Below are 27957 nucleotides of genomic sequence, written 5' to 3'. Positions count from 1 at the left end.
AATTTTATTTACACAGAATGACAAACTGAAGCACATTATTAATTTGGTTGGCACGAGCAGTACAAACCAACAAGCACCAATACAAGTATGCAACGGCAGCAATGCAGCGTGCTAGTAGCTAACCATTCATTCAAAGTAACATCCCTGCTAAACAAACACCACTATAATTACGCAAGAACAATGAAACAGAGCTACAGACATTGTGTAGGTGAGAACTGGGAAGAAAACTAAACATGCCTCCATGTTGCTCTGGATGGGACATGGCGCCGGAAGTTGTTGTCCACGTCTTCCCTAGTAGGAGCCGCAGCAGCCATCGGCACCGGTTGTGGGTGTCGCCGCTGCCGCCGGACTCAGCGTCGCAGCAACCGCCGCTGCAGACTGTGGGCGTCGCCGCCGCCACCGCCACACTGCTCAGGGGAGATCGAGAGAATTGAGCATCGCTAGAGGGTTGGGTACCTGGCTAGCTGAGGGGCTCTCGGACCATTTTTTAGGCTGGGCTGGAAACACTTGAGGAGGCATGCAGCCCATGTAATTTTTGACCCGAGAGCTATGCGCAGTGGCGCTAAATGAAGGCCGAATTTAGCTGTTTTAGTGGGCTATCCCCACTATTAGCACAAATGATCTATTAGCGCCAAGGGCTAACTATCCTAGCGGAGAGGCTTCCCAAGGGCTATAGCCTGCTATAGCCGTGGCTATAGATCGCTATTTTTAAATATTGGTCACAATTTAGAATTAACTTAAGTAAACAGTGTCAATACAAAATAATATTTTTCATCGCTAACTTTCGTCGTCGCTAATGGCATATCTTTTGGCAAATACAGTATCTTGTCACTAATAATGTACATAACTTGATGAAAAATAGTTTGGTAAATACTATCATGCTTAGCAATGATAAGTATATTAAATTATCTATTGTCACTAGATCTAGGAAATCCTGTGGTGGGTGCTCAGTTCGACCATGCAATCTGTAACGAGCACTTTCCCTCCCACCACTTCTCAAGTATTTGTCCTTACCGTTCCGAGATTAATTTTCACTATTGTTACCTCTCTATCAAGAAAAACAAAAAGCCTGCATAATTAGAGATGCCCTGAGGTTAGAGCTGCAAAAATGGGAAAATAAGCACACAACAGGATTAATATAGTTTATCATTGTGCATTTAAGAATTCGACGTTTAGCGTGCTTGTGTAAACATGTATAATACGACAACATTGGAATATGCCGTATAGTATAATTTGGAACTGTTTCAAAATTCGAGTACTTTAAATTTAGACCATGTCCTTTAATATGAGAAGATTTCCACATCTTAATGTTTTTATTGCAGCGAAGCCATGTTTAATTGCTACATACTAGGGAAATCACAATGTTAACTAAAATAGCATTTTCTTTGAAAAAATTCAAAAAATACAACTTACCTAGTTGAGTTCTCCGTGCCTATGAATTCCATGCCCTTAACTGTATCCTTCAAGCGAATTATTTTCTGAAGCCTATATACATTTAGGATACCACCATTAGTAGAAACAATGCATGTCGATCATTAAATACTATTGTGATAGTGCCTATTCAAGCGAACCGTCAAAGCCACAACAACACATATGGACAGTAGTGCCGTCGTAGTCATACTCAAAGCATTAGTATTAATTACCGACCAAACATATAATAACCACTCAAAGTATTTGAATCGAATGCGGCTATCGGATGCGTCAAGCTCAAGTGATCAATATAATACAGAAACAATAGATGAGCGCTCTACCACTTGAGCTTTGGTGATTAATAAAGATATGATCATTGTGACAAAATTTATCTATTAAAAAAGGGACCTTTCTTGTATTTTTTTTCTTTTTGTGATGATCGAAAGAGGATTCTCGTGAAGATTGATGTCCGTAAGTTCCAAAAGGAGTCGAGTTGTCACATGGGAGTGGAATAAGGCTTTCCTTTTCCGGGTTTTCCCTATGTCCATGCTAGTGTGTAGTGACACATGCAGAATTCTCAAGACGGGTATACGATCAAAGTGAACAAATTGTCATTCCATGGAAAAAATTTGGAGATCTGCAATGCCAATTTTGTTTGATACATTGACAGTTATTTTCTCTAACTAATACTATCTTACTATTTTTTTTTCAAAAAGCATGGTAGAGCTGCAGAATCATACACATACTTACACTTACTCCTATTAATTCACGCATGCAACTGCCTCTATGAGCACCACCGACTAAGTTGGCAGATCTTTAAAATGACAACGGGCATGTCATACACCACTCAAACACACTATGCCAAGAATCTTTTTAGACCGGCAAAACAACTTCTAGAGAGGGTTTTTAAAATCGGTCCTATGTAATCAGTTGTAGAAATCAAATAATTCTAGCTCTACTTGGGGGACCTGTGCTAGAAAACGATTATTGGACACGGCTGATATAAATCCGGTCCTAGAAATTGTTTCCAAAAAAAAAACAAAAGGCGACGCTGCTCGCCGGTACCATTGGCCCGAGCACATAAGCCCATTGCTGCCGACCGCTTTCCATACCAGCCCCGCAAACGCACCGCTCACCGACACCCTTGCCGACCCCGCGGCCGACGCTTCCCATCCGAGCCTCTACTATCGAACCGCACCTCCTGAGCACATATCGCCCACGGCGTTCCAGCCCGCCCCGCCCCCCCCCCCCCCCCACCACGTGAGGCTGACCGGTTCACTGTTGCTAACCGAGCACGAGGAGAAAACAATGATATGGTATGAAACTTACAAAAAGAGAAATCTTGAGTTTTAGACCATTCTCAATGAATTGTTTTCATTGTGTGATTTTCTAGAGTGCCACATCATTTTTAATGGTTTAAATTGAAGAATGGAACAACCTCTCACAATTTATAATTTCACTTCACCATTTCATATGTTAGACATAGCATTTAAATTTGTTGTATGGTGTTGAGATCAAATATGCCACATAAATTGTGTGACCACTAGCAATTGTAACTAGATTAATTACTAGCACATTAGCTATGGCCACATGGGATCGAGAAAAGTTGTGATGATGAAACTAATTGCTCTCAGTTGGGGGTTTCATTCCAGTTTCGCAGTCTTGATAACTGTGCGTACCAAGTTTCATCTCCATAAAACTCAACTACTCTCTCCATAAGTTCCATGCCATGTCATCGATTTTGCTTACATGGCATATCATTTAATGAGGATAAAAGTCTTATGAAACTTGCATTGAGATTGACCTAGGAATAAAACTTAGTGTACATAATTTCCAAAATATTGAAACTGGAATGAACCCCCACCGAGAGTGATTTGTTTCATCATCATACTTTTTCTCGATCCCGTACAGCCATAGTTGGTGTGCTACTAATTAATTTAGTTAATTGCAATTGCTAGTAGTTACACAATTTATATGGCACATTTAATTTCAACACTATGCAACGACAAAATACTATGACTATAGCATATGAAATCATAAAATAAAACTATGCATTGTGAGATTGTTTTGTTCATTAAACTAACTTTTCAGGGTTAAATGTGGTACTTTTGAAAACAGCATAATGAAATATTCGAGTGATAATAGTCTAAGGGTATATAAGGTTTGAAGGGAGTGGAAGTGGACGAGAGATAGGGGAGCTGAGGATTTTGCACGTGGCGCGTACAATGGTGGCTGAAAATTTTGGATGGCAGCGTGTGCTTATTTTTTTTTGTGTCGGTACGACTCATTATTTCAGGTCCTGATTGCCATTATGAGCGGCTGTAGAAATGCGGCCTATTTGTAGGGCAGCCATTTCTATGGTCGGTCAATCAAGCGGACCGATCATAAAATGGAGGCGACTTTTAAGACCGATTCTATAGGTGGGATCGATCCTTAAAATAATAAAAGATATCCACAAATGATTTCCAGCGTAGTGAGAATAGCATCGTTAGTTCCTAAAGAAAATCTTGAAAAATCAAGTATAAGTCGAGAATTCAAACTCGGTTGGATATATTCTACCATGAGAAATCTGGCCAACTGAAATATTCTCAGTTCACAACATTGCCTTTGTTATACTTAGTTCGAGACTAATTTTCAAGCATCTTATATATATACTCAAGAACCACATGTTTGATAAAAAAAAGTAAAACTCTTAAAATTCGTGCAAAAAGCAAATTATTTGACCATTCATTTAATGGACTTTAATATATCATTATTTTCCTTAGAAAAACAGTATAAATGCAGATAATCACACATACATGCACCGCCTCATGCGCTTATACGCCTATAAACGACATAAGTGAGACTAGATCAGAAGATGATAATATATACACGTCAACACGGAATAAGACTAATAATACATTAAAAATCCACAAGGAGGCATATATATGAAGCCACCATTCTCAGTGGGGAATCTATAATTTGTTGCATGCTAGCTAGCCAGGTGTGGTTGGATCAAGCTGGAGCATTTAGTTAATTACCTGTAGGCCGGCCTGGCATCCCACAAACAAACTGTCCTGGCTGTACCGCGTGTAGCCAATAGTGGAAGTGTTGGGTGGCAAGCAATGTCATCAATAATGCCCGAGCCGCTCAAGCCAAGTTTGTGAACACACTCCTCAGTCTGCAAATCCCATATCTGATCCAACAAGGGAAAGGATAGATGTATCAGTTGGAAGTAAGAGTAACCATGAGGTGCCGATTATCAATGCTTATTGTTCATCCACACGGATAGGAGAGGCCGGCATGCCATGTACCTGCGATGTATCCTTTTCGCTCGTCCTCCAGTCGGAAGTAAGAGTAACCATGAGGTGCCGATTGCTCTCGGTGTAAAGATAACAACCCTTCTTCGCACCCTTCAGCGTTGCGGTAGGATGCGAAGAACGAGTCTCCCAAACCTTCAAATTTCACGAGGAGAAGAAGACCTTGTAACCACATATATAATTGATCGCCAAAACTATATGTAGTTGGTCGGTTCTTTCTTCACTCACTGCTCCTAGCAAGCTACCACAGTCAACACACAATTTAGGAAACGAAGGGGCGGCCGGGCAAACAAACCTTCACATTCGAAGTTGAAACACTAGCAAAAATGTTGGTGTCCCTTGGGTGCCACATGAGTTGTTCCGAACCATGGCGCTGCGTGTTGAATTTGTTTTCGAACTTCCAGTTCTTACTCCAGTCCCAAAGCTTGATCCATTCGTCATTATAAGTTGCCGTCAGCAAAAACGGGCGTGTTGGGTGAACGCACAACAAGCAGACAGGTTCGTCGTGAGCTTTAAATTCCATGACCTTGTCCATTGTTGTGTAAGAGTAGACACGGACCCATCCGTCAGTATCCCCGGCTGCGAACCATTGCTCTCGAGCGATAAATTTGGGGCAGAACACGAACCACCAGTGGTCACTGGTACTCCCCCTCGCCCTGTCCCAAAATGTACCTCGATATTTCAACTTGTCAAACTTTTTAAACATAGACTAGCAAAATATAAAGAATAAATAGTGTAGTAGATTTGAAACATAATAAGTTATATGTTACTGTATTTATCATAAAAATACACTTTCATAGTATCTAATCATCTTTATTTGGAATGTGTGTGTGTGTATTCATATATAAATTTCAAGTCAAAGTTTCACCATCTAGACAAGGTAGCAGGTGTATGTACTCTGGTGACCTCCAACTTCATCACTCTTTCCTGCCAAGAAATGAGCACTTAAGTAAGACTACGCATCATTTTTTTTAAAAAAGATTAGGCATGCTGACAGTTGTAAGGTAAGTATTGGTATACGTTAGTTGTCTCATAGGTTGTCTCATGCAGTTCCACATCTGATTTTTAATGATGTCGAGGAGAGAGACGAAAGGGGGAACGAGGTGGTTATTTCACGAAACAACCGTTTCATAAGCTAGAATTAAGGACTATGGCGCCACTTTTCTACCATCGTACTAGTTGTGGTTGCTACTCAACTCACAATATTTCTTTTTCTATGCATGAATTACGGAATTGAGAAATTATTACGAGACAATCCATTGAGTCATTTGTTAAATCATCTCAGGATTACATCGCAATGCACGAAACCACCTATTAGAATGCACCAATGTATTTGCCCTAAGATAAGATTAGCCTTCTTATGATCCTTGAAAAAGGTATATATAAGTACCACCAATTATAACTTATTATTAGGAGGTATTCCCTAAGTTCTAAATTGTACGACAGTTTAGCTTTGTCCTAAGGCAAACATCTCTAACTTTCATCAAACTTATATAAAAATAGCACCAGTATCTACATTATCAAATTAAATTAATTGATTCCACCATGAAATTTGTATATTGCACTTATTCCGTATTGTAGATGTTAATACATTTTCTATAAATTTGATCAAAGTTAGAAAAGTTATCTTAGAACAAAACTAGAATGAATTATAATTCGGATCGGACGGACTTGAGGTACTTTCTTCTTGGTATCTACTACGTACTAGAGTACATGTTATAAGTTTGATACCTCTTACATTACCTTGAAAAAATATTCATGCTAGATATATATAGAGATTCATAGTAGTATTGGTACCTGTGTCTGGTAGTTCCAAATGGAAACATGACCTCCATCTTGAGCCATCAAGATCCTGCGATCATGTGGTGAAATTAAAGGAAGTATATCATATAACTTGATCTATTACATCAAAATTAGAGGCCAAACATTAGAGTGCCACTAGGATCATGTACTCACCATGGCTCCGTGGGATGCACGTCTACGTATCTGATGTGCCTAAAATCCAACATGGGTGGTTTGAACTGGTGATACAACCATATATATAAGCCTTCAGGAAATTAATTAACTAACCATACTACTCTCCATGCATCGCGCTGACATGTATGATATGGCACGTGTAGCTCGAATAATACTAGCAAACTTACCTTTTGGTTGTGGAGCACTGCCTCCGGGTCACAGATGACAGCCTTGACCATCGCCCGGTGCACCTCGCCCCCCAACTCCTCGACTCTCTTCACTAAGCTGCTGTCCATGCTCAGCTTCCCACGAGTAAGGTATTCTTCCAAATGTTTGAGGGGTTCCTCCGACAACATGACGATCATCAGCACCTCAAACTTGCATGTGTCCCATGGTGGTGGCTCGCATTGCTTCATTGTCATAACTGCACCCCAAGTTGAGTTTGGCTCCATTATTTGAAAACAGCAGGATGGGCCCATCCAGAGGAAATAGGATTGAAAATGAATGTGGGAGCTTGTATCCGGGTTGGTCGGTATAATCCAGAAGCCAACGGGATGGTCTGTCCTGTTCGTCAGGGTCATTGGACGTTCGATGAGCTTGTATGGCTCGAAGGGGAAGCGGAGCTCCAGCGGGTGAACGTCCAGCAGCTTGCTAATCTCAGTGGATCCGAGGGACCGTATCTGCGTGCAAGCAAGCGATGACCAGTTAAAGAGTGTCTCCAGTATCGGAGACGACCAACCATCTATAAGAAATATATATAGATATCAGCTAAACATATTATAATAGATATAGAATGTCTAATTGATCAGCCATACTATCAGAGTTAATATAGGTCCATATGTCATAGAGCTTTATTAATATATAGCACGTGTGTTTAGGACGTGAGTCAGCTGTTTTCATCTATCTTCATTATTTCTTTTATGCTAAGCAGAATCCTATTGCAAACATCCTAGCTTGTAGCAGCTAGCTGAGTTAGAAACGTTGGAGACATCATTGTATTGGATTCTATCAACTCGATGTAGTAACTTTTTTTTCCCGATAAGGAAGTTTTATTAATCTTATACCATTAGATCAACTTGGTACAATCAGTCTAGGACGACAATCACTCCCAACCTCTGCAAGGCTATGAAACACACAACCTATACCTATTGAAACAAAGGAGATTACATCATAGATGAGAAGCAGCGAACTACAATACATAACGTAATCTTCAGTTAATGGGCCAACAAGAAAAAGACTTAGATACAGAGACAAGCCCTCCAAATCAAGAAGGAAACAAGACTCGCACATGCTACCGTTGCCATGATCCAAGTGATAAAGTTCAAACCATAGGTACTCACTTAAAGAGCAAATTCTTCGAACAGACAATTTCTTTTACAACTAGTTAAGGCCGCACTCAGAGATTTTTTCCTGGAAGAGAACCAGTACCCACTACCCAGTACCCAGGAAGCACCACCAAATCGAACTCCCCCATTGTTGCCACCTCCTTCTGGATGCCAATGTACCTTGGAGTCTTGGACAACATACAAATATTATTTAGACACACCACCCACAATGGCAGTGTGTTGCGAAATAGCCAATAGAGACACAATCAAATCTTTAGGATCCATCTAAAGACAGTATGAACCGCTTGAGTAAGCGGTTCGGTGAGTTGATACCAAGATGACTCTGAACTCAATAGAAGTAGCAGTAAAGCTATCCACAGTCGGACAAACTGGCCGTATGGAGGAGGATACTCACACCATGGAGTTTCATATCCATTTATTTGTGGTAAGCTCAGGTTTAAGTTTTTGAGTCACTAGACAGCCAGGACACCAGAAAGCCACCACCACTACTAGGAAAAAAAATATTGGGTACTCCTCTTAGTACCGGACTTCCAATCCTATACCAAGAAACCGAGACTAAAAAGGCTCAATTTCAGTACCATGTGCGCATCCGGTAGCTTTAACTTTTAATACCGGTTAAGGGCAAGATGTTCAAAAATTCCACTTGCCTCATGCGTAGCGAGCTTACTACTGCAACTACACAACAATGCAGCACCAACACGGTATGCTCTGCACTCTCGATCGTTAATGGTAAGCATGGAGAAAAAATATTGAAGGAGAAAAAGGGCTTCTCATGCAGCTGTGAGGAATGTAAGGGTAGGTACATTGGCACATGTTAGCTATCTCAAAGTAGTACACGTAAACCATCTCAAAGGTCATCCCGTACAATGCCATGTAGAATTTTTGTAACATGGAGTGAAAGACGTAGTGAGAGAAAAAAGTGGTCGTTGTTTTTGGAAACAATCGCATCAAAAGGTAAATTTAGGAATATATAATCACTTTTCCACTATTTTATGACTTGTCACTATGATGCAACTCACAATATTTCTTTTATTCTATTCATAAATTAAGGAATATGATATTACTATGAGATAAACAAAAAGACAAGATATTGTCTGATGAATCATTTAAGGATAAGTATCCATGACTCATGAGACTATATAAGATGGGGGTGGGGCATCTGACGTGCGGGCCCTTTGGCTCGAAGTAAATGCCTGCGCGGTCGGTGAGAGATAGCTACACTACCTATCCCCATTTAGTCAACTGCCCGTGCAAGCTTTCCTTCATTGGAATTAACGAATCTTTGATGCAGTTACTAATTACGCTTACGCACCTGAGTGCCTGTCTCTCCGGATCCCTTAGGTACAACAGTTACTCGCTGGAGCGGAGATGGTGCTGCTAACAAAGACATCGACTGCACCTGATCATCTACCAACAAGTCGGATGCAGAACTTTTTGCCTGCAAAGCAACTGAAGGTCATGGAGGCGTAGCATCTCATATAAATTAAATCAATTAAATCTACGCTTGAAGAGCAATCAATTACTCAATTTAGTGCCATGTACACGTTGAGTTCGAGTTAAATTAAAACTCACCTCAGTGGTTATTCGCTGGGGCAAAGGTGCTACATAAATATCCATCGAATGGGCTTCATTAACTGACTTTGCCTGCAAAAGAAATGAAGCACACATGAAGAAATAAGATAAGATCTCAAAACACCTGTGGAGGAAAACAACAGGCGGGAACAGTATCTAGAAGTTCCAGTCAGCCCAGGCTCTCCATGTTTTAAGACTGGCACCTGTAGACGAAAGAATAGGAAGAAATTGGTGATACGAAAAGGAGGCACTACGTCTTCTGCAGGGAGAACAACTCTCATGAACTTCATTCCAATTCACTTATTTATCATATTTCAATGATAAAAAAGGTGGTTTGGTGTTGAGAATATCACGAAAATGACAGTCTTGCTACGTAATTCGGGGTGGAGATTAAAAAACAAGGAAGATATTTAGTAAAATGTAGTAAATGCTAAATACACGAGGGCTGAGTTGGAATTATTTATTATATCATCTCCACCTAATTTTTGTACCATTCATTAAACTTTATTGGCTGAATTTGAGGTTATTCGTATATCTTGGAATATTCTATCGCAAGGCATTTTTGTATTACCTTTGTTGATCGTAATTATGCATTCATGTACCATTCATCCTTGTGTTGCAACCTTGCATTTGCACTCTCAATTATATAGATTTGTGTCTATGCCCAGAGACATAACACAATACCAGTACAATAACACGTGTTGAGAAATAGCAATGTGGTTACATCCCTTCTACCTTTTCTTGGTATGAGAGGGTGGATTATGGTATCCATGCATTGCATTGCATCATGTGCACCTGACATTGTTATATAATTGTTAGTTTATTTTATTCTTTCCTGCGAGGCTTCTTTGCTATGATTTCCACCATGAAAAAGTTATTACCGTGAATCTAAGTTTATTCTTCAATACATGTATTGTTTTCAACTAAGGACACAAATTTATGAACCGCCAGCACATGGATCAGTTTAGTTTTTTTGCTTAGGGTATTCCCTCAAGGTCAATCCACGGAACAAGTGGTTTTTGATTCAGCTATTGTATTAATTCTACTATCTGAATAAAGTAGGTATTGTGTATGAAATCTAAGTAAAGGACTAAAGTTAATAGGTCAAAGTATATCAGTTATCAACAGATATAAATGGAACGTTCATTCTAACGATCTAGGATCACTTGCATATGCTTTCACCACACGAATGGTACTGATCTAGCGTTACCAAAAGATTGCTCAGATTCTCGACTTTTTCCCTCCCGCATAAAGTCACTGCACAAGGGTAATCAACCGTCTCTCCACAACCGTATTATAATGATGTACAGAGGAAAAATAGAGCGGATTTTTTGCAACTGGCGACACATGCGCCCCCAGCTGCCAACTGTCGAATCTCTACTTTTTGAGATACGAGACACTCGAAATGATTTTGTCTGCACGTAATGACAACAGTACTAATAGTGAGCTAGCCAGCCGAATCATGCTAATATTTCCCCCCTATTTGAAAGTTATGGAGCGCGAAATGCAGGACCAGCTATGTCACTTGGACTGACGCGCCATAGAGCATGTACCTAAGATATTGTGTGATCTGCTTACAGAACTTGAGAGTAAGACTAACACATCAGACTCATAAACGAGATCAGAGAATGCTTGCAAGATAAAAGGTTAGCATAAAAAAGCTATTCATGTCTTCTTTGTCATTATATCAGTCATAAGATCTAGAAGTGCATATAGTATAACATAGCCTATTATCATGATGTTCTGAAATCCATTGCTAGGGTAAAAAATAATCCTTATTTAATTTTGAATTAGGCTTTTTTTCTATAAGTAAGTTCAGATGCAGTCCAAATACACAGGAGTATCAGTTATAGGCTTACAGCAGGACAAAAGGATAGCATGCATTTGAGATGATGTGCAACAGCGGAATGCTAATGTGGCATGATGCAACAAACTGCTCCCTGCATGCATCATTTAAGCCCCAATCAATCAATATATTGCAATCCCTATCTAAGCATGCATCATTTAACTCTATCTCACCCCTCACTCAGCACATCTTCCATGCTATTTAATGACAAACCCATAACCAAAATGTCAATGATGTCAGGCTTCTGAGTCGCATACCCGTCTTCTTCCTCCCCACGACACATCTTGGCATGCAACGTCGCGACAACTGCGCTTTTGGGCACGAGTGCGATGCATTAGTCATCAGACGTCAACGGTCAGTGCAGAGGGCACCTGCCATCCTATTTTTTTTGGGATCATTACTTAGCGTTACAGCTGATACAAAAGCATTGTCTGTAAGCCTTGCGTGTTACACGAATTTTAAAGTACACATGTTGCACGGTTGGGTGGGGGTGCATGTGTCGCCGCTTGCACGGATATTTTCTGAAGGAAAAAACAACAATCAAGATTGCTGCAACCCTATGGATCTTGCTGGCCAAGCACATCAAAGCACTCATCAACATAGCTCTATGATAACTTGATTTTAAACATAAGTGTAGCACAATATCTAGATGCGTCAATATGTGTAAGATCCCAGGGGCAAAAGAGACTTTATCTCATGATCTTACATATCTTGACGCACAACAGGGGTAGGAAGCCTTTGAAACTTCACTAGATCGAAGATGGTGACAAGATGACAAAGAACAGGGCCAGGCCGATCGGTCTGAACACCTAGGGTGTTTCTTGGTTGTTTCATGATCTCCCACGTTCCTAATCTCGTGGCAGGGTGGAATGCCTAAAACTTGATGTATTAGCAGTGAAATCATAACTTCTCTTTCATGCGATCATTTAGGGGTCTTTATACTTCTCTTTAGGTGCTCCTAGGCTGATTGGCTTGAGCCTTTTCTGGCTTTGCTCAATTTTCTGGTGCAGGCCTTCTTTGATGTTCTTAGTCCAGTTTGTCCATCAAGATTTTACAAAAACCCTATTTATATCGTACATATGTGGATATGAGGATATGAGGTTATTTCAGACACCAACTGATAGGTTAAAATAAGAATCAATATAAAACACCACTAAAATGTTAAAAAAAAAGATGTCATAATTGAGCGGCAACAACAAGCCTTATGCTTTTCTTTACCATTCTATCATGTGATTAAATTGATGCTTAATTCGGATCTGAATAGCCGTGTTAAAGCATTTGCTTGTTTTAATTATCCATAAACCTCGTACTCTGGCTTCAACCGTCTCATGTACTTAAGCTTGTAGGATGCGCTTTGGGATGAGAGTAGCAGCATGTGTGCATAGATGCGGCTAATTTACGGCCAGCCGTATTATAAACTAATTTACGGCCGGCTGTATTATGCATATGCAACACAGTACACCAGAGTATGTGCATGCATACGAGGGGATAATCAAGGAGAGAAGAAAACAAGAAGAATGACGACAAGCGCATGCTTGCATATATGAGGGGAGTAAAAGAATGGATGATCATGTGTATGCACATAATTTCAAAATAAAAAGATCGTAGTTTCAAAATCGAGTATCGAAATCAAAATCCGGTTACTCCAACGTGTTTATTTTAGTAAGAGTTTCAAAACAAGATCTCACATCACTATATTTCAATAATATATTTTTTGGTGAGAGAAAATACTTTTTAGTGTATTATAATTTGCTTATGATTTTGCAAAAGTTGCTTATGGCTTTACAAAATGTTGCTTCTCAAGCCTGAGTTCAGTAAAGTGGATATTGGTGTTGATATTGTGAAGATAGATTGATTGGTGTGATCAGTGGATAAGGGTAAACAACTTTATTGGGTTGATGAATGTCTATTGCATGATCAATAATAGGCAACTTGAGTATTTTAACTAATTTATTTTGGTATTTCTCCATTATTATACAAAAAGTAATTTATGTGTCTTTGAAAAATATTATCGAAACATATACAAGTGGGGTCTTGTTTTGAATGTCTCTTTGAAAGAGATACAGTTGTGCAATCGGAATTTGAATTTGATGGATGGTTTAGGAATTATAACTTTTTTAAGTTTTGAAACTGGTTGCATGTACCACACCAGTTGACCGGCTGTCATCGAATGCAACAAAAATTAAAGGATCACATGGTCTAGTCTAGTATAGTTGATGGACTAGATAAGCATATGGTACGCAGCCGGACCAATGGAAAAGATGCGTACATCTGGATAAAATTTCGGCCGGTTGTACAGGAGTCATTACCTACATCTTGATATACTCTCATTCCTTACACATATTGTAACATCTCGGGATTTGCCGGAATGTACAAAATTTTATAAATGTACAAAATTTTGGGTTTTCAAAAAGTTTTCGTGTATGCGCTTAGCTAGATCCAAATATAAGCCTAAATTCTCTCTATCTCGAACTCTTAGTAAATTAACCTGTCATTTTTAACTAAGGACCAATCATATGCTAGTATGAATAATTTGAGTCTTTTTGGATTTAATTGCGACCTATCTTGTTTTGAAATTGTTGTTGGATTTTATTCGATTGGCTTTCAAATTGTTTGATTCAATTGAGTGGGATTTGAAATTAAATGGGCCATTCAAATTCAAATCTAAACACTATTCTCCTAAACCTCTTTGGATCCATAGCCAGAAACTGGCCCAGCTCGTGCAGCCCAAGGCCAACCCATGCGAGCACGGCCCAGCACAGCACCCCTTCTCCTTTTTCCTTTCTTTCTCCGCGCCACGCAACCCACAGGCCGCGGCCCAGCCCAGCCGGCCGGCCTCCCAACAGCGCCCCTTCACCTCCGCCCGGGGCAGCTGACAAGCAGGGCCCGCTTGTCAGCTTTCCCGTTCCTCCGCTCACCCGCAGCGCTCCCCGGCTCTGCTCACTCCGCCCGCCGCTCGCTCCGCTCCGCGACAGAGGGGCCTAACCGCCGCGCCCCTTTTCCCTTTCCCTTCCGCCGTGGCCCCCGCTCACTTGCGTCACCCGCCTGCACCGCTCCCCGCATGTCCCTGCTCCGCGACACGGGAGCAAAACCGCCGCGCCTCCCGTGTTGGCCACCGAGCCGCGCCGCTCCGCCGTGCGATGGCGCCACACGTCCCCGCGCCACGGCTGTCCATCGCCGTCCTCTACGTCCGGGCCTGCGCCGCAAACCCTAGCACAGCCCCTTAAGAACCCCCGAGGCCACTGTCAAGAACCCTACCCACCCCCTGCTTTTCCCTTGCTGCCGTCGCCGCACCAGCAGAGGAGGAGGAGAAGAAGAGGAGGGGAAGGAGCAGCGCAAGGGGGTGGAGGACTTCGAGCTGCACGAGGAGGAGAAGGCCATCGCCGCACCGGAGCTTCGCCACGCCTGCGCCCGAACGACGACCCTGACGCAGCCGCACACCCTGCACGGCCCCGACCTGCCTGCACCAGTCCACCACCGCGCCAAGGATTCCGCCGTCAAGCCTCACCGGTGAGCACCGCCGCCGCCTCCCTTCTCCCTTGTGCTGCCGACAATGCCGATGACCCCCCGTAGCCAGCTCTAGGATATTCCCTTTCCCCTTCCGACCTTGGTGCCACTCTTGTGCAGGAGCCCGTCGCGCCGCTCGTCCTCCCTGCAGCCGCCATCGCCCCTCCGCCGCCGCGTCGTGCCGCGGGCCCAGGATGCCGATGCCCCGCGCATGGCACGGCCATGTTGCGGTCCTGGGAAGCCAGGACCCGCAAGCGAGCATGCGCACCCACGCCGCGAGCCGAGCCATACCCTTCCTCGCCGCGCCGTCGCTGGCCACACCTCCACCGCGCCGCGCCATGCGCGCATCCGCACACACGCACCGTGCTGCCGCCCTTGCATGTGCACCCTCGCATGCGCCCCGTGCCAGACCGCCGCGCCATAACCCCGCCACGGCCTTGCCGTGCGCGGTGACCACGCACCGATGCCGCAACATCGCGTCCTCGTCGCGGCCAGGCCAGTTAGGCCTTTCATCGAACATGTCCTGGGCGCACGCCACACACACACACCTGGTCACGCACACAGGACCGCACGGGCCTAAGCCAGACCGGATCTGGCCACCACACCAGATTCGTAGAAAGACCGACAAGCGGGCCCCACCTGTCGGGGAAGGTGTGGGGCGCTGCCCCCTGGGCCCGTTTTGTGAGAGAGAGAGGGAGGAGAGGAATGGAACGCGGGCCGGCCTGTTAAACCGAGCCGGCCTACACGCCTAGCCGGCCCGAGGACCCGAGCCGCAGGCCGAGCTGACCCGTGAAGCCAAGCTGAGCCTGGTTGGGCCTTGAGCCAGCCCAACCCCTTTTGGCCCAGAACCGAGCTGGACCTTTTTCTTTTTCTTTTTCTTTTTACCCGGCCTGATCGAGAGCCCCACCTATCAGCCTCGGGGAGAGACTGACCAGTGGGACCCACTGACCCCCTTGACCATTAACCGTTGACCGGTCAACATTGATCGGTCAACGCTAACGTCAGCAGGGCCCACTGCTGACGTTAGCAGGAACTGACCCCAGTGATGTCATGATGATGTCATGCTGACGTCAGCATGCCACGTGGCATGCTCTAGTGCTGCCACGTCTCACTGCTGAATGTTTTCTTTTCCGAAATTCTTTTATTAATTTTAGAAATAGGTTTTTTCTTAGAAAATTCATAATAAATCAACCGGACCTCCGAAAATTATGAAACCAGATCCATAATTCCTCTAAAATCATAAACCACCCATCAGAGTAGATTTTGTGGTAATTTGGATCTTATTTGGAGAGTTTTGTGCATTTTTGCACTTTGGTCCTTGCCTTACTCGTATTTGTGAAAAAGATCAGACCACGAGGAGTTGACCGACGCCCAGGACTACCTGGAAGCCCAGGAGGACTTCAAAGAGACGCCAGGTTCATGCCCATCTATGATCTGAATAACTATTAGGCATTGCTTGTTGAATATGCTATCGCAATTTGCATAATTTTTATCAAGATGAACCTGCATGGCCTATCTTATTTACCCGTACTCCTTGCAATCCTATCACACTTGTCTACTATATGAAATACCTTATCAATCCTTGAATGTGTATGTGTGAGAATGGATGGATAGTCTTGGCATGTGTGAAGGTATACTATTCAGGAGTCGGTGTTTAGGGCTTTAGCCGGGAGTGGGCAAAACTAACTCGATCATGGATCGATGGCTTAGGGTGTGTATCTTGGCACACCCTACGGAATACCTGTGGTGGGTACAGCGTTTTGGTTATAAGGTTGAGGTGTTGGAGGCACCTGTCAAGGGTAAAATCACGGACCACTGTGGTGGAGACACACATGATGAAGATGCCCGCTTCGGCAGTTAAGGACCGAGTGAGAGTAACTATGACTTGTGGGAATATTTGAGTATCGGTGCAGGGGAAGGAGGTGCTGACCTCACGTTCCTCGAGACGCATGGGAGGCTTCACAGTCCCGGGGCGACCTTCTGTGGGAGGATGCCCAAGACCCGGGAAAGCCGGATGGTGCCGTGGCTCCTAGTTCTATTTCTGTAGACCGGTGTTTCGTCTATTTGTCGGTTGATCTCCGGCTAGTGTCGATTCAAGTGGGTCCAGGTGTACAACCCCTGCAAGGTGTAATCTATGTGTATAGCCGCGTTCTCGGTCATGGACATCCCTACTCCTCTGTTGCTCTTATTAGTTAGTGATACTCATGACTTCTACCTCCCTCTAGAATAACTTTCTGCCAGGGGGCAGTTGAGATGCGAGGAGAGGGAGTTCTTACATCGACTTGGTGGTTTGGAAGGTGTGCGTTGACCGGGAGTCCAGAATGTCAGAAAGGCCCGAGTCGAGGATGGAAGAAGACGTGTATATTTATGTATATATTTATATGATGTTGCATGCATAGGGAACCCCAGCTTTACCCCTTGAACCTTACTTTACCCTTAATATAGTCCACAATAAAGCTTGCATTCGGATGGTGACGTGAACCTATCCCATACCTTGGGGATAGCCTGGTACGATGCAGGATCCGATCCGAAGTTCGACCCCAACGATGACGGTTGGTACGACTGAAGTCCGTGCTACACTCGAGTTGCCTGTGGAGGAGGATCCAGGAGATGAAGGACGGCCCAAGGACTACCTACCGCTTTACGTTTTCTGCCTAAACCGCTCTAGCCGAGAAGTTTGTAATAAATTCTGTAGTACAAATTCTATGGATTTATGTAATAATTAAACCCATGTTTGACCTTAAGCATAGTATGAGTATGATATTATACCTGGAATGAGTTCTGTATTTGATAGCACTTGATCCAGGGACTATCACAATGATACAGGGAGTCGGATTTCTCGATTTGGGAACCCGGTTCGTTTCACATATGTTGTAACAATGAATCTTTTGGTTGCTGGAGTCTTTGCTTCAGTGTAATAATCACTCGGAGTTGCTGAGTTGCGGTTTTATTTGTTAATCATGTGCTGTTTTGCTTAAGCTTCTAATTAGACCTCAGTAGTGAAGAATCGGCCGGTAGTTCTGATTCCTAACCCTTTTTAGTCCTGGTTACATAACCGGGACTACAAATCCGGGACAGAAGACCCGAATTATTAGTTCCGATACTCCGCACGTAGGATTCGAACATGAGATCTCTTGCCTCGCGTATAACTTCCTTGCCACCGCACCTACTCAACACATGCGACTCTAGTTAGGGTGTTATCCTTTTGAACTAACCTATGAAGGACCCTTTGATGTGGGTTGGTAACACCAAACGGGACTAAAGGAACTCAAGAGCTCTCCCGCACGCTCCCTAGCCGTTGGACCCGGGACTAATACCTGGACTAGTCCCGAACCTAACTGTGACCGGGACAAATGTCAAAGATCGAAGACTATTTCTATACTAGTGCTTGTTGTTTGATTAAGTGTGGTAGCATACTGTGGTATGCCCTAGTACGTTTTATCTCCCTGGGGCGGTACACAAACTGGCCAGGCCGGTTTTTTAAACGTCTCAGACCTATTTCCCGTTTCAATTTTCATCATCAACATTAATCTTACAGTTTAGCTGATTCGGTATGGTGTGAAAATTCTTTGCATACATGCATGCATGCATGTTAGAAAAAACCTAGGGTTTAAGGATAGCCCTTTGCGTTAGTCAAGAACTGATGAGTTAATTTGGCATTTGTAGTAGAACGAGGTCTGAAAGTGAGCTCAGCCCATTGTCCGATCCTCTCTATAAATAAAAGAGTCAATGTAACTTTCTTTCGATGATGCAAGGTGAGAAAGGAAAACGAAATAGGAAAACGTGCTAGTTGTGCTACGGCACTGACAAATCCTCTCGCGTTCATCTTGTATTTTTTTTTTGTTCTCCACGTATTCACATGTGCTTAAAATTAACATAAGACCCAAGAAATAAGCCTGTTATTATTATCTCATTAGAAGGCATGTATACATGTGGGAATACCCTGTTTACAGGTAAATTAAATAGGAGAGGGGGGAAATTATAGTATCATCATTGACGTATAGCTTTTGTAAAAAAACACAAACTTTAGAAACAGCACAATAGCATTATGGTGAAATTGTTTTACATGATATTTTGGGTCCATTGATATATTGCGATGTGGTAAGATGGGATATATTTATTTGTGTTGGCTGAGATGGGGTATGTTTAGCTGTGTTGGGCTGAGATGGACGTAATGGGTTGAATAGACTGTAATGTGTGTAAATTTTCTCAGCCCATATGAAAACTAATCCCAACTGATGCTTTAGGCCCGTATGAAAACTAGGCCTGAATGCTTCAGGCCCATCCATTAAACTGATCCTCAGTGCTTTAGGCCCATATGAAAACTGGGCTTGAGTGCTTAAGGCCCACAAAAGAATCTGGCCATAATAAAAAAATAATGGCCTCCAAAAAAAATAAATGGCTCAAATGGCCATACAAGTGCACCGTCACTACATGTCGCACGCGCTGCAAATGATAATTTTATCACTGAAGCATGTAAGATTGGATCGGAGAGTTAATGAGCCTAATAAATCTTTTTAGTTAGCCCGTGCATATTCCTTGCCGGACTGTTGACGCGTTGGCCAATGTGCTTGGCGCACATGCATGCGGTTCTTGCTATAGCTATCCGATCTGATAGCATACATGTTTGCAGCATACTTCTTTTTCTTTTTTTCGCATATGTGCTTATACAGTGCTGCTCTGCTGCAATAATGGCACATAAAGCCGCTCATTTCCTCTTTCTTCTTTTTCTTATTTTTCCTTTCTTCTCTTATATTTCTTGTTTTCTATCCTACTTTTATTTTTCTTTTTCTCTTTCTAATTCTTTTATAGATAATTTATTTTCCACTTGAAAGTGTATTCCCTTTTTCATCTTATTTTTCTTATTATTTATTTCATAGTTTTTCTACTTGAAGTATATAATATTTGTATCATTTGTTTGAATCTTTTACAATTCCTATTTCTCTCCTTATTGTTTTTATTTCCTTTCCAATGGTTTATATGTTTGAGTGATATAAATAAATAAAAAATACTTGATATTTCTTTTTTCTATTCTCTTTTCTATCTTCCATTTTAATTTTTTTTCATTCTCTATTTATTTCTCATTTTTCTTTATTTCTTATCATATACATTTACTCTAGGTGTGCAATCTTTATTCCATGAGTTCATATAACTGTTTTATGTGTATTTTTTTAACCTTAGGTATATAGATTTTTATTAAAATTACATTATTTATTTTATGTGTACATATATGTTCTTTGAGTTCATGTAATTATATTCCGAATGTATATGTTGTTGTCGTATGATTACAAATTTTTTTTCGATGTGTATATTTATTTCATAAGTTCGTATAATTTGTTCACAGTCTAGAATTTTTGTTCCATGAATTCATATAACTTATTTCTTGTGTATATATATCTTATAAATCATCTTCAACTTAAAAAATATACTTCTTGTTGATCTTGTTTTTAATATCTCAACATAAACAATACACTGGTTTAATCTGAAATTAATTTAGATGTTCGGTTCGTTGATGATGTCATTTTATCTTTTGTTGCATGCATTCATCCCTACCCCTCTAAATATTACAAACAAAAGGCCTAAGATGAATAATAAAATGATTCAATTCATCCAAAATTGCCAACAAATATTGCAGACAAGTTAGCTGCCTACCTTTCTTTTTTTTGTTGTGTATTATTATTTGTTTATCATGTTTAATTTTTTGTTCGGTGAAATAATTATTTGTTCCTATTCTGTAATTTTTTTTGCAGTATTTGAAATATTTTAGCTCTTTTTAATATATATTTTTAAATATTATCTAAAAATATGGTCAAGTATGGTCTTGTTTTGAAGACCTTGTCACAAGAAATGCAATGATGCAATTGGAATTTAATTTGAATGTCCAGTTTAAGATTTATAGATTTTTTTGGTTTTGAAACATGTTACATGGGGGTGATGTCATCAATTTATCTCCATATGTATGCATGCAACTCTTATTCTCTTTCCTCTGGCGAGAGTACTATTCGTAATCTCCTCTAACCAGTTATGTCTGCATGGTTAATTAGTTAATGAACCTGCACCTAGCATGTTGGGTTGAGAGCCCATTTAGTTTTACGTGGAAAGAGCTCTTCAGGCGACAGTTCGCGGTATTGTCACTTGAAGCAATATAGTCTCACCCATACAAGTGGGTTTAACCATATTAGATTGCTCACTGCATGGTAGTTAGGCCACCAAGTATTTTATGATGAAATAAATTGTTACAATAGACCTGCCACGTTGGATCCTAGTCATCACCGTATCATACGCGGACAAAAATATATGACATTTTATCCTACATGTCATTTGTATAGTCATCCATGCGTAAGGTTTTGTGACGTTTACTGAGCTTCACGATGACAAACCACGAGTGTCATAAAGTAGTGATGATAGAAGAATCTTCACAAAATCTATGATAAAATAACATCTTCGACACATAACATCTTTAGCTACGTGTAATAGGTGGCGAATGAAATTTCATCATGCTAGCGTCAAAAATTGCAACTCATGATAAAAAATAGTTTCTATGACATAAATAAAATTTCACCTATTATAACTTTTCTAGTAGAGCATATAGAAATTATTTGGCTTAGAGCCCTAAGAAACAACCAATTTACTGGTTGGACCTAGCTGCACTCCAATCACATAATACATTGAGTTTTTTAGGTTTTTCCTAACTCAAATATATTCAACTTTAACTATGAATAGCAAAACAAATCATAAAGATTAATAATGTAAAAATTATGTTAATTAATTTATCATGAAGTCAACTATCATAACATATATTTTTTTATTTTAAATAAATTATATAAAAATGTATTGATCAAATATAAAAATATTTGACTTAGGACAATGCACAACCTAGTGAAGACAATGAGTTTTTTTGATGGACTGAGTACCTTTTTTATTGAAGACCCTGAGTTATTTCTTGAATTGCCATTAACCGTGGATACCATCTCAATCATGGTTTCCTTACCATTCAACATCTCAATGATGTTACGGATAGTAGGCCTTTTACGTTGATCGTTGTCTACACACAATAGTGCAATTTTAATGCATGTCTTCACTTGAGGGCAGTCCAGATCTAGTGATTGATGCCACTGTAAGATTCAAACTCAAAATCAGAAAATATGTTTATATAAACTCCAATGTTTTCAAAATATTTTTATTCAACCATAATGCATATAGACAAAAAGAGGTCTAAATCAATAACATGTTAGGTGAAGTAAGCATGCTTAGTGGTTAGGTTTTAATTGTTAATTTTGGCTAATAATTCTTTAAGCGGTAAGCTAGCGACGTGGGTCAGCAAAAAGGAACATAGTGGCCTGAGGTGCTCATTAAGGTAGGTGCCTAGGGGTACCGATGTACATATGCTACTATTTAAAATTTTTAATTGTGGGTTTGAATAGGGCTGAATTCTATGCATTTCAAATATTGCGGTTTAAACTATTGTGGTATAATACATAGAGTAAACATGTAGACTGTGTGGAAATATATGGAAGAGAAAGGAAATAGAGGCTAAGAAAATGGGGCTGCTACTAGGGCTGGAGAAATGATTCGGGGGTTAGGATGGTGACTAGCCCCAAATGGGGTTTAGGGCCTCAAAATAGGGGCTACCGTTGGAGTTGCTATCTATAGCACTGTAAGTTTTTCTTAACTCCAAACACTATGCAAGGGTTTCCCACTATCCTAGCTTATTTTACTTACCTTAATTCCTAGCTAGCAATGATTTTTTTAATTCTATACATATGGCATGGTCTCTGGATAGGTTTGTAGACAAATTTTCCCATATTGTTTATTTGGGAAGCTTGAAATTTATCCTATCCATACTGCAGAAGCGCAAGATTTGGGGAGAAACAATCTAGGGTGTTGCATGTGTAGGTCCAGTCCTCGTGTTGCCACATTCCGGTGCAGCCTTAGACAAGCCTACCTCGATTGTCATCGCCACCTCCCCTCCCCACACACACACCACCCACCCACCCACCCACACACACACACACACCACCACCACTCTCCTTCCCTTGCTCCACTCGGTACATCCTACATTGACATGATAACATCATGCTTTGGGTCCCGTTGCATTACAGAGGTTTAATTCTAGTTTCCTCAATCATTGTCATAGGACTTGCGGACGAGGTAAAATCTATAAATGATTCAATGAAACTAATGTGTCATAATGGTGAACTAAATATTCCTTACACTTTGGAGATCAGGTGGATCAGTACTTCCCTTTAATAATTTCAGGATTATTATGCCCAAACTAAATATATCTGACTTGAAAGATAGTTCCCCTTTGTCTAAATACTCTGGTGCAGCGTATCCCCTGTGTTACAATATGATAATTTTAAGAATACTGGCATAAAGCTAATCGACGGATTTAATATTAGTGATAATGGCCTGGGTTATAAAGAGGCTTTGCTTACAGTGTTCCACGTATTGTTTCAGTGATTATTCTGGATTGTCCAATACCAAAGTGTCTTGATAAGCCAAAGTCTGTTATTTTTGGAACCTTGTCAGCATCCAGCAAAATATTTTCTAGCTTGAGATCCAAATGAGAAATACATTCTTTATTGTGAAGATAGTATAAACCGTGGCAAATTCCTTCAATAATTTGATAACATGTATCCCATTCACGTCCGTGGAATTTATCTGTCAAAGTAAATATGAAAGCAATTATAAAATAAGATGACGTGGAAGATTATTGACTTCCTTTCTGACGACCAGAAAGGAGACTTGACATGTGTAGCAATTGGATGCAATATACATGGAAGAAAACCCAACACGTATAGTTGTTGCAGCATTCGAACCTTTTATGTAATCGTGAAGGCTTCCGTTTGGTACATACTCAAAGCAGAGGAACCTTCTTCGGACATCTGCTAAAACATAAATCCCATTGAACTTTACCACTTTTTCTTGTGTTTCCCAACAATAGCCTAAAAGTCTTACTATATTCTTGTGCTTAACCCTTATCAAACATTTAAGCTCATCTTTAAATTGCCCTTCAGAAACTTCATCTGTTTTGGATAGCTTCTTCACAGCAACTTTACCACTTCGGCCTATGAATCCCTGTTTAACATATATATAATATCTCATTATCAATGATATTAGTATTTAATTCCATAAGGTCAAATACTTGCAATTTTAACTTCTGCAAGAATACCCAGAAAGAATGCATACCATATAAACAACTCCAAACCCACCACGACCAATCTCTTGTGAGAAATCATTTGTAATCTTTCTTAAAAATGCAAAAGATAGCATGATTGGTTCCACACCTGCATCACTTAATATTCTCTCCAGAGCTTCTTGTTCGTTCTCTTGATAATCCATTTCTGCAAAACATAAATTACCAAGTATAAATTTTCTATTCACATAGAAGCAAATATGATCAATAAATTGTGGTGGATGCTATTGTCTTTGTTATTACTATGATGGTGGTATGGTGGTTGCCGTGTATTACTTCGACTACACCAGGATGCTAGTTCCCTAGCCCGACAATAGTATTAGAACCGCACATGCTTGCTGTATAGTTATCGATCTAGAACATGTGCATAGTAGTAGATTGGATCTATTACTATCTTTATGATCATTCATATGATGGATTGATTGTTCCAAAAGTTTGTTAGATCATGAAAAGTTAGTCAAACAGGTTGAAACAGGTATGTGTTGCTGATACTGTTGCATGACAAAAACAAAGAGAGTAGTTTCTGCTACCACACTGAACGAAGATCGTGCAACAACTAGTGTCTATCAGCTAGAATTACCATTTGTGCTAACAATGTGCACTTTCTATTAGATTCTGCATTGTCATTTAGTTTGTGTTGACACATGGAGGTTATATGTCATTGTCATCTCAAGGGGACCCGTAGTTGGAAATAGAGACGACATTTCGAACAGCTCTGGTTCAGCTTATAATTTGATAAAAACAGATAAGATTTCCATAGCTTTCCATAAAGAAAGTATATGCACCCCCAAAAAATTCCAAGGGCGTCACCCTCAAATCCACAGTTGGAATCTACCCTCGACCACGCCCGCTAACTGGTTGGGACAACTGCAATGTGTGTAGGGTGCTATACCAAACATAATCAAGTCACCGTGATACAGTGCACTATACGCTCAACTTGTGATGCTTGATGTCATTATGTAGCTCTTTCACGAGCTATTAGATGTAGTAGCATAGTACTTGACCCGGAGGATTGAAGCCATGGTTCAAAGGGTGAGAAAAGTTACGGCCGCCTGAGATCAACATTTAAAAAGAACAATGCTGTTCATGAATCTTGTTTATTTTAATCTTTTTGAATCTAATATTATAATAATAACTCGTGTGGATCTAAATTTTCAAAAACTAGCCCTTTTGGTTATGCCAAATCTCATGGCACGACTTCTTTAAGGGTTGCACTGCATGCTTTGGCGCTACATTTTTCCTTTTCCTTTCGTTTCCTAGCTAATCTTTATTTATGATGCATTACTTATCTTTGTTTTCATTTTTTATGTATACGTACATATATATGTAGCATGCATTTATGTATGGTTGGATGGATGTATGTATGTATGTATGCATCGTACGTACATATGTATACGTACATATGTATGTATATATATTCAGCTTTGGATAACATAATTTATCTTAGGAAAATACTTGATCAGCATTTTGCCTGGAAGTGTCGTGGTAGTATATTTAGAATGTTAAAATAGTGCATTCCGAATGTTATTTTTTTAAAAAAAGTAAAGTATAAACATATTGGATCTCATTTTTTACACTGATTCTAGACAACATGGTGGTTTAAATGAAATAAACAAAATTAGAGTCATTGTTTGAGAGAAAAGTGTATTTCATGTTTGAGGTTCAAAGTAAACCCATCCGTCCTCTCTAACAATTGGTGCCACGTCAAGCATATGGCTCCTTGGTTTCCTTCCTCTGTCCAATCTTAGCCATCTATCTCCTATATCACTAATATTGAGCAATGAAAATTGTGCAAGTGCAAATCTTGTGGAAGGTATACAGGAATCCCGCCTCATGCCCACATCTTGGTAAGCCCCATGAAGTGAGGTATTTGCTCGTAGTGTGTCGAGGATCAAGCCGAAGCGCGAATACTAAGAGTCACGCGTGCTACTGCGAGGCGAGACGGCACCGAAGCCGCCCCGACATCGCTGTGTTAGCTGGTTGAGTGGGCGGCGTGGCAGGACCTGCCGGCCAATGGTGGTTGCGAAGACAACAGGTGGGCCAGGACCTAGACGGAGTGCGGGAAGATGACGGATTAGCGTGGCCGCGACCGGTGGTAGCGGATCCAGCGACCGCCACCGCCGGAGATGGAGGAAGAGGGCGGCGGGAGCGAGCTGCTCGGGGTCGCAGGTGGGCCAGCAGAAGTGGCAAAAAAATCTCTGGTAGATGGGCAGTCCACAGAAACTCACTTTCTAACGGGCCTAATAAGTCCTCTGGCCCAGAAGAGCAGAACATTCGAAATTTGAGCTGAGGACCCATTGGAGCTAGAATGCCAAAAATATAGGTGATCAAAGTTAGACTAATTTTCTCAGAAATTCAATGCGATAAAAATGGGCCTTTTCTTGAAATCCTGCTACTAATTGGTTGATCCAATCAGCTGGAACTTAGAAGCAAGAATAACAAAAGAATTTGCTAGCTAGAGATGTAGATATATAGACCTGTGAATAAGGTGTCACCTGCAGAGACAGGAATTGCATTGTCGCCAGTTGGGACATGATGACCAATATTTGCGCGAACAACATCAGCATAAGATTTCTTCTGTTTCATGTTTCTACTATCACGTGCACATCCCGAGGCCTGTCCTTGCTCCCAGGCTTGCAATTCCGCCATGGATTGCGGGCCGCCATTTCCCCAAGGATGGAAAAAAACCTTGAAATGTTCACATTCAAATGATTTTGACTGGCAGATATAAGAACCCACCTCCTCCGAAGAAACCGAGAATTTGAACAACCGATCACCCAATTTCTTGACATTAAAAGAATGGGCGCTCCCACCCAGTATAGCTTGCAGCATGGAAGCTACTGAGATCTCTGTTAGCCGGAATTTGCATCGGGCAACAGAGATAACCAGAAAAGATTCCCTAAGGCCGTGCCCCTCTAGAAAAACCACCGGCTTACCGAAGCGTTCCCAGATCTTTGCTTGAAAGGAGAGACCAGGGCTGTGGTCCAGTCCTTGCAAATCCATGGCCGAAGAAGTCTACAGGAGATCGTGGCCAGCAGGAGAAGCATGGAGAGGGAAGGGGAGGAGAGGAGCAGTCGCCTGAGCCATCAGCCAACAACTTCAGTCAGCAGGAATGACGTTGTTAATGACCTATTATTGTATATTTACAGTGAAAAAAAGCAGAAAATAACTATTTGCAATAATCTCCGAAACCTTGTATCTTCTTTTGTGTTGCCGGGGATTGACAGGGCCGGATTAACCAACCAAGAACCAAGCATATATAGGAGTTTGTTGGCAATATTTGTTTACCATCATTAACCCATTCCCTATTCCTAATGACATATTTGCATGATTATTCTACTCCTACTAAATAACGAAGAAGAAGAAGAAGAAGAAGAAGAAGAAGAAGAAGAAGAAGAAGAAGAAGAGGAGGAGGAGGAGGAGGAGGAGGAGATTTGATGAGTAATTAACACTGATGCGTGTGCTTAATAAGCATCCACCCGATGCTTTAAGCACCGATCCACCAGGCCAGCAGCTTCCTAGCTAAAAGAAGTACATGTGTACTCACCTGGGACTAACTGGAGAGCAGTAATTGAGGATATCAATCGATCGCTAACCTGGAATAAGGTGGAGACCTGGCCCGGCCCGCCGGCCGGCCTGCTCGCTCGTAGGCTGGCTGTTATTCTCCTGCCGCCTGCTCGCCTTGCAGCTTGGTCGTTGACAAAGGGGGGGATCGGATTAGTACGTACTGGATAGAGCTCGATCGATCGACTAATAAGCAGATGGATCGGTAACAGTTTGCTCTAGCTGGAGATGGTGTACCGAGTCCACTTGGTTGTTCAA

The 27957-nt window shown here is 41.3% G+C and overlaps 1 protein-coding gene across 13 annotated transcripts; it reads right to left on the bottom strand.

The window, feature by feature from the left end:
- Positions 1–90: 90 nt before the first annotated feature.
- On the bottom strand, positions 91–27912 carry LOC112899428. 13 transcript variants are annotated; one of them, XM_025967894.1, is made up of 19 exons: positions 27732–27912; positions 26613–27213; positions 24129–24283; positions 23759–24017; positions 23541–23600; positions 23375–23444; positions 23151–23274; positions 21851–22051; positions 9584–9655; positions 9324–9449; positions 6854–7345; positions 6666–6730; positions 6507–6561; positions 5578–5636; positions 5005–5365; positions 4704–4844; positions 4431–4585; positions 1414–1485; positions 91–407 (listed from the first exon to the last, which is right to left on the bottom strand). In XM_025967894.1, the coding sequence occupies exons 2-19, from the start codon at positions 27136–27138 to the stop codon at positions 131–133; spliced, it is 3270 nt and encodes a 1089-aa protein (XP_025823679.1). In that variant the 5' UTR covers positions 27139–27213; positions 27732–27912; the 3' UTR covers positions 91–130. The 13 variants fall into 13 exon arrangements, with proteins under 13 accessions (XP_025823679.1, XP_025823683.1, XP_025823681.1 ...); XM_025967898.1 differs by having other exon boundaries at positions 92–407; positions 23375–23600; positions 26613–26823; positions 27072–27232; positions 27732–27910; XM_025967896.1 differs by having other exon boundaries at positions 92–407; positions 23375–23600; positions 26613–26823; positions 27072–27213; positions 27732–27910.
- Between the last annotated feature and the right edge of the window lie 45 nt (positions 27913–27957).

Source organism: Panicum hallii, chromosome 7, assembly GCF_002211085.1.
Source record: "Panicum hallii strain FIL2 chromosome 7, PHallii_v3.1, whole genome shotgun sequence".
NCBI classification, from domain to species: domain Eukaryota; kingdom Viridiplantae; phylum Streptophyta; class Magnoliopsida; order Poales; family Poaceae; genus Panicum; species Panicum hallii.
The sequence above is the reverse complement of the archived record's forward strand: the minus strand, read 5'-3'. Positions and strand labels throughout refer to the sequence as shown.